The 8,001-nt window shown below is 37.6% G+C and overlaps 1 protein-coding gene across 1 annotated transcript; it reads right to left on the bottom strand.

Annotated features, from left to right (window-relative positions):
• Positions 1–317: 317 nt before the first annotated feature.
• On the bottom strand, positions 318–7,516 carry LOC127780588 (probable homogentisate phytyltransferase 2, chloroplastic). Its single transcript, XM_052307510.1, has 11 exons — positions 7,180–7,516; positions 5,835–5,956; positions 5,609–5,755; positions 5,252–5,477; positions 4,575–4,648; positions 4,309–4,401; positions 2,861–2,978; positions 2,009–2,071; positions 1,606–1,638; positions 1,011–1,087; positions 318–867 (listed from the first exon to the last, which is right to left on the bottom strand). The coding sequence occupies exons 1-10, from the start codon at positions 7,366–7,368 to the stop codon at positions 1,013–1,015; spliced, it is 1,140 nt and encodes a 379-aa protein (XP_052163470.1). The 5' UTR covers positions 7,369–7,516; the 3' UTR covers positions 318–867; positions 1,011–1,012.
• Positions 7,517–8,001: the final 485 nt, after the last annotated feature.

The following is an 8,001-nucleotide window of genomic DNA, read 5'->3' as shown; positions in this document are numbered from 1 at the left end:
CAACTCTTGTTGAAGAAAAGAACGGGACCTTTGATTAGATATATCACAATTTAGTACTACTAATTAGGACAGAAGCTGGAGAGTAACATTTGATTAATTTAAAAAAGAGGGTATTTTTGGGAATCGGGAGGCAATGATAAGGCTCGTCACTCGTGCATCGCTACAGCAAAGTGATGATACAGTATCATATCCATGACCCCATGATAGGAGTACATGAATACGACGGCAGTTGACATAACAACACGCATATAAATCAGGTAAGAAGAAAATCATGCTGAAAGAAAGCCGGATGAATGCAAATGCTGACACTCCAGAAATACACAAACAAAAAAGTTGTCTTCAACTCTTCAAGTACAAGTGTGGAGGAGAATGCAAATGCTGACACTAGAAATATACAAGCCGAGGAGTCGACAAGTGATTCCATGGTCTCAACTCTCAAGGTAAGTGGTCACATGAAAACTAGAGTTAACCTCCCTTGGTAGTGTAAAACAAGGTCGTCTTTTGCCGCTCCAGCACTACTACCCGTTGTGTGACCAGACCTTAAAACAATGAAATCTAAGTTCATTCCCTCAAAGATATTACCTAATAACCTGCAAAAACTTGCTCTGCTAGGTAACCAAATTATTAAGGCACATTCCACTGATGACCACTATAAGCCTTTGAGGATCCCAGTAGCAATTTAGCATCCCTGCTTTATCACCTTCCTTTCATATATATGCACAACAGTGCTTACCCTTTACAGCCCGGGCGAGAGAGAGTTATCAGAGTCTTCCCATGGATGGCATGTTCGTTCCCTTACGCCCACTGTTCATATGGGCTTCTAGTTTTTGCCGCACTCAACATGCAGACCATATCAGATTGCTTGGTCTGACATTTTATGCAAACAGAAATGGATATTTTTTAGATAATGAACAGAAATGGATATAGGGCATAAACTTTACAAAACATTGCAGGATGCTAATTTTTCTTCTTCTTTTTTTTTTTGCAGGAGACTAATACTTTTTTTTTACCTCTATATCAACGGGAAGAAGATGTATTCAGCATAGAAGAGATTCCAAATGAACCGGTAGTACTGTGAAATAGCATCCTGCAAGACAAGAGAGAATGGTAATTATCTATGCGAGAAGCAAGGTGACATAAGTATAATTGAAACACAACCATATTTATCCCCTAAATTATGTCCTATCAGATATTTACAGTAGTTTTGCAAGTGAGCTTACAAGAAGAAATGGGTTAACCAAATTTAAAATCGAAGCCCAATGATTGAGATTAGGATCAATTGTGCCATCTCATCCAAAAACAAGGACAGTCAATTTGCATATGTGACATGGCAAGTGGCAACTTGAGATTTATTTTAATTGTGTTGCTCTTTTGATTAGTAAGGAGGCGCAAAATGACATATCTTCCCAAGAAATAAAAAGACCTTACAACAGTGAGATCATGTTAAAGAGAATAGAATGGAAAATATTTGTTTGAGTAAAACAGCCACAAGCAAGCTCACATATAGAATGTTTCTATTAGCATTTTATACTAATGAAGTATCTTATTTTTCTAACAAAAGAAGTTCTTTTTAAAAGGTTTCAGAACTGAAGTCAAAAGTTTCACCTTAGTATATTTTGCTTGCTCCAGAACCCATGTCTGAAAAAATGGAACAGAAAACAAACAAGTTACAGTTAAAATGTGTGTAACAGCTTCACAGAAGCAAAACAAGATACTAGCTGTGAATGAAACTGCTTCTTATCAAGTCATTATTCTGTAGCCATTTTAGTTTCTGTTAAAATTTATGTGCAGCCTCACTTAGCAGTTGTTTTGACAATGACACGTTAAACCTGCAAGCCTTCCATGTGTGTAATTCTATATAATTCAATAAAAAAACTAATGGGCGCCGATCATCACAACCCATGAAGTAAGCTAACAATGTCAATAAACTAATCATGAAACATTGTGCCAAATTGTTAGAGCATAGATACACGAGGGTTTTTCGTCTCTAGAAGCCTAACACATATACCTGGAAAATTATACCAACGGCAAGGGCAGCATGCACAGGCACCATTACAGTGCGCCTGAAAGCCTGCATATTGGAACATAATCAGTTATTAAAAAGGAACCACGTAATGCATCTTAGTATTGCAGTATGCAATAAAAAGCCTAAACACCTTGATCTGGAAAGTCCAATGACCAGAAAGATATCCTCAGGAGTTAGGATAAAAGAATTTACATGCTGATGCGGTTCAGAAATCACAAATATAAAAGGTTGAGTTTGGCAATTCTTTATATTGAACAATATTTGTAGAATATTGTAGTGGAAAATCATTGAAAATACTATTGCTTGAATCATAAAAAAAATACAAACAAAGAACATACAAGTCAAGCTAGGAAATATTGAAACATATGACAAGCCCTAACGTTTGTATGGAAGTGGACTCCCTAGCAAGTTGGAAATCCAACATGCCAAACATTGGCAAGTCAGAAATAAACTAGTGATCTAAGTAGGATGGCAATCTTACAAAAATTTGGTAGCAAATCCAATGCATGCCAATTGTGTTCACTGCTACCAAAATTTGGCAACAATCGGCATAGAACCATACAGCCCCAAATGTTACCATCACCTATTCTAGGTGGAACTACTAAGAGGATAAACACCAACAATAGCACCGTATAGTTATGTTTCTACCATATAATACCAATTTGATTGTCCTCCAATTCATGGTTTTACCATCTAAACATCATCCGCAGTTGAAACAGGAGAAATCAACAAAATACAGTATACCAATATCCAGTTAAATGCACAACATGCCATACAACATGTGCTGCATGTTTATAGGTGAACAGGCTGGAATATTAAAAGTAGTAAAGCAACCTGAGGCATGAGAAAAGCTACAGCAATAGCAGCAACATAATTTGCTATCAATAAACCAGAGCCAAGAAATGCAATGTTTCTGACACCGAGCTTTGTCGCCAAAGTTGATATTTGATACCTGAACGAGGAAAAAAGATATAATTAGAGTGTTAGTAGTCCACTCATTGACATTTATTAAACAATGGTATAGTGTATCAGAACTGCTTCCAATTGCTCCTATTCAATCTTAAGCAAAGCTAAATAAAAATCTGTTAAGCTTAAACATAGAATTCTGCACCTTTTTCACATTTGTGTTATGTTTTAATGTACTACTTCCTCCGTCCCAAAATATAACAACTTCTAGAGTTCACACTTTGTCCCAAATATAACAACCTAGTACTTGTAAAATGTGACATTGACCACTAAACTACCTATACCACCCCTAATATCCCTTGGCTTTATTATAGCCCTAACTAGTTGGCCTATAGGCAACAAAGTCTTTTTACCCCTCTCCTTAATTCCCATGCTGAAGGCTAAAACCTGCTGGAGGGAGTATATTTGATTGCTTGTTTCGGATAAGATCTCCTAAGGACTAGAAATTATGTAACACAGGCATAACTTATTTGGCTAACAATTTGGCTAGCATAATTTGGAGAAGTACATAACAGTCTCTTGATGAGGGTTCTGTCTACCATTTTGGTTATGTCGGGCCAATGCCTCTGATCTTGCCAGAATCAGCATTCTCTGTTCGCCTAGTAAGCTGGTAACCCCAGAAGTACTCTGATAATTTCTTGCTGTCTACAAAAGCTGGCGTTCTGTCCTTTAGTTTATAGAAACTAGGTGCTGCAACCAATTACTGCCATTTTTTTTGGGACCTTTAATCTAAATATTGCATTATCCAAACGACAAGGAATGGCTGCTCAAAGAGAATTATTTACTCATTTGTGCTTTCATCACCATAAGGCAGTGAAATAGTAGTTTATTTGTGCTGCTCAAATACCTGTATGCAATATTCCATGATGACAAGTTCAAAGCACATAAATGGACACCAAAGTTCATGACAACATAATTGGCATTTCACTAGCGACTGTATTCAAAACTTATTATCCACATAAAGTTCAGTGACTACTATGTAGCAACAGGTAACAATATTTCAAATCATACTGGAAACCACCAAGGTACAGCTAATGGGAATCCCAGTTAGAATCTGGAACTAGAAAAATCCACTATCAAACCTTTGATTACTTTTACCACTTGTAAATTCAAGTTTCCATTTCAACTTGATTTAACATATATCATCCATTTCTTTCACTGGTACTTACCAATTTAAGTTACCTGATTTCTACTGATCACACTTTCTTTTAACCTTGAGACTTCCGCACCAAAACCAAAAAAAAAGGAGCACGATCTTTGACAGAGAAAAAAAATGATGCCATAGTTGTAGAGCCAAGTGCCAACTAGAAACTCACTTCCGATCCCCTTCAACATCTGGGAGATCTTTGGTTATAGCAATGACCAAAGCAAATAAAGTCACGAAGCATGTAATGAAAGCAACAGGCGAGCTGCAGATAGAAAGATATCATATGGCATTAGATATAATGATCATCTCTGAATCTGTCTGCAATGAGATATAACAGAACTTTTACCAATTTGATAGGCAGAGGATATCTAATATCTAAAAATAAAGCTAATTGGTACTGATTAAGCATAAAGAATTTTCCGGTGACTATTTTACCTCCATTGGAATGTAAGACCCAGTGCTGCTCTAGTAGCATAGTACACACCAAAGTTGAGAAGAAAACCACGGACCTAATAAAAATTGAATGGTGGGTTTGTCAAAAAAATATATATATATAATGAATGAAATATTGAAAAATAAATATGAGTTAGTAATCAAAATCATATGCAGCATAAACATGGGGATTTTAAAGTTTCTGAATTGCACAGTGCATTGTTTGCTAACTATTAGGGAACTAAGGAACAATTGTTCAGAAGGTATTACAAGATCTATTCTCGAAAATTAGAATAGCAAGAGGAATGGTTGAGGTGATTTGCTAGTCGCACTGCTAGCTCTCAGTCATGCTCAGTTGGCAAATAGGTCTTTCATTTTCATAAGCTTCGAACCAGATGAGTTCAGATACTTACTAGGTATATCTCACAGATTATTTGTTGACAAAAAATATATCATAGATTCAGTCAGTCCAACTTCGAATCAGATGAGTTAAAGTGCTCTGATTACATGCACTTTGAATGAAAAGATTAGGTGTTCTATTTTATTTTGAGTAACCACAATTCGACCAGCAATACATTGCTAACAAACTACGTTAAGAATGCTTCTAAACACAAAAACAAACAGATAAAAAAAATCCAATGGTTACTGAAGTGAACAAAGAGAAGATAGGAGCAAAGTACCGTTGCAATGATAAGAAAAGCAGCAACAGGATATCTCTTAAGTCTGAATGGAGGAACAGAGTATATGGTGCCAAGAAATAGACCAAGGCAATATAGAGAGGTAATGAAAGGTCCAAAGTTTGTCACAACAATTGAAAATCCCGCAGCTGCAAATAATACCACCAATAACCATGCTGTCTGAACTGAGAGATCACCGGCAGCAATTGGTAAATATGGCTTGTTTACCCTGTAAAGCAGCATAAAATTAGAAATGTCAGAATACAGTTAAAAGAAATAGGCAAGGAAATTTTGTTCTTAATGGTAATTCATAACATCACCATAATTTCTTATATGAATCTATAGAGAGATTATACATACTTATCGATTCTAATGTCATAGATCTGATTGATCCCAACGATGTAACCATTGCCACAGATTAACGCCACGAGCCCATAGAACGCTTTGAATACCAACCACCAATTTATCAGTTGGGGGTTCTCTATCAAAGCTCTAGCAACTAATGCTCTGTATTAACACAGCAAAATTAGCACCAAAAGATGAAAACTCAAATTTGACCAATATAAAAGGAAAACTAGAACCACACATGGATCCCAAGGCAGTTCCTCGAATTGTATGTGGCCGTAAAAATCTCCAGCAGGAATCCTTGAGGTCTGACAATGTCTTCGATAATGGGGCTGGTCCAGCTGCACCAGCTTGAGAGCACACCTGTACCAGGTTCAACATCGTTATGCATACAAGGCACACAGTGTTTTTAAATAAGCATAGAAAATAAGTAACAAAAATATGCCTGAGAAGAGTAATGCATTCATAGGCATATTATTCATTCATAGCTATCATGAATAATATGCCTGAGCAGAGTAATGCATTTAAACAGGTCATCTCAGCCATCATACTTGTTATAAGGCCAAATACCCAACAGATCATGCCCAACATATCTAAGCCTTTTTAGAACCCTGCATCTGGTAACACTAATTCTCACAGTTCTGTTAAAGTACTGACTATTTGCTAGAAAACAATTGGCTCAAGAAAAATAAATGTCTCAATCACTACAAGAACATCCGCAAGATTGCTTTCTTTAGACTTATGCGAACTGCTTCATATTGGAATTCGGATCTATCAGGCACCACCTTTACCATTTTTGAAGGTATGGATAGATGCGTTGAGACTGATAGCTCCGAATGGTGCCTGATAGATGAAGTCTCAACGCATCTATCCATACCTTCAAACTCAGATTGAGTTACATAATAGAATCCATGTTTGCACTCTCTAAGTGCCTTAAATCTACAAGCTTATTCATAGTTAAACCTGAATCATTTGTGTTTATTGCTGGCTTGCTTCCAGCCAGAATCACTGCTTTAGCAAAGAATGCCTCATCTAGGCACAAGCTTTCACAAATTTTGAGCAAGAGATAACATATGTTGTACAATGTTGGCTCTGGAACTAATCAAACCAAATTAGCTTCAAACATTCATCTAAGATGCAGCACAAGATCATTATGTGTGCCAATGCTACATTCAGAAAAAGAAACAGCGACATTGCATGCTCCAGACGAAATATAGTGAAATGAAGTGATAATGTAGCCCCGAAAAATGAATATACACTTGCTTCGGGAGTTCGGGTGTCACACTTTCCTGCTAGCTAACCTAGCGAGCATAGCAGCCGAACTTGCTGCGGCACACTGGCAATGTCACTTACTATATCCCCAAGCATACCTAGGCTCTCCGCAAGATTAACAACTTATTACAAGCTGCTCATGTTTAATCGATCCAATTAGCCTTATGTTTTTCTATCTGTAATCAATCAGAGCAATAGTACACAAAAATTACTCGTGCTCAGCGGCAGGTAACATCGCATTGACGTTTTTTTAGATAATGACCTCGCATTGACTAACTAATAGGAAATTATGGACCGGGATTTGGCAAGCTTACCCGCACGGCGTCGCGCCGGCTCCAGCGTGCGGCGTTGCAGGGGGCACGCGGGAAGAGCGCCGAAGCGGAGGAGAGGAGAGGGGAAGCGGGCGGCGGCGGAGGGCCGAGGAGGCGCGGAGCAGGACGCCCGCTGCGGCTGGCGGTGGCGGCGGCGCGGCAGGGGAGAGGAGGGGAGGCGAGGGAAGCCATGGAGGGAGAGAGGGGGGAAGGGGAGGAGGCGTGGGGAGCGTTTGACTGTCAGCCACCCATCATCGCCATTGATGACGTGGCAGGAAGGAGCTCCTGGAAGACCTACGGATGGTGTCGGTGAGTGACGATGGAAGATGAGAACCGTGCGTTTGTTATCCTATGGCTGCGGAGAGGAAGGTACAGCCCAATCATTTAGCTTATTCGGGGAAGAAACCAAACAATATATTTATACAAACGAAATATAATTTATAAATAAAACTTTTATGTACGTGTTTTTAGTGATTTAAAAGTAAAATTGAAAAATAAAATTCGATGAAAAACCCCTAAAATCAGCTTCAGATTAAATGTTGAAAAATTAAATTTTGGCTGATAAGTATAAGCATAAGTTGTGTCAAAATGAGAAGAAAAATATAAAACTTACTTAAAAGTGAAATTTACCAGAAATTACATTTGTTGTCACATATTACTAGAAATATGATATATTTACAATACAAATACACCATCGTAAAGAATGTGAACTGCAAGTTCGATATACACATTTGAAAGAAAAAAGAAAAAAAATATAGATCTATTTGGTCGAGTTTGACTTGAAATTTTGTACAACGGTACTTTATTCAATCATAAATATTTTAT

Source organism: Oryza glaberrima, chromosome 7 (genome assembly GCF_000147395.1).
Source record: "Oryza glaberrima chromosome 7, OglaRS2, whole genome shotgun sequence".
In the NCBI taxonomy this organism is placed as follows: Eukaryota; Viridiplantae; Streptophyta; class Magnoliopsida; order Poales; family Poaceae; genus Oryza; species Oryza glaberrima.
The sequence above is the reverse complement of the archived record's forward strand: the minus strand, read 5'-3'. Positions and strand labels throughout refer to the sequence as shown.

Coding starts and splice junctions, on each gene's coding strand:
- LOC127780588 (XM_052307510.1), bottom strand. CDS start 7,368: ATGGCTTCCCTCGCCTCCCCTCCTCTCCCCTGCCGCGCCGCCGCCACC. Junction 4,402..4,574: donor GGTCTTACATTCCAATGGAG/GTAAAATAGTCA, acceptor TTCTATCTGCAG/CTCGCCTGTTGCTTTCATTA. Junction 1,088..1,605: donor AGCAAGCAAAATATACTAAG/GTGAAACTTTTG, acceptor CTTGTCTTGCAG/GATGCTATTTCACAGTACTA.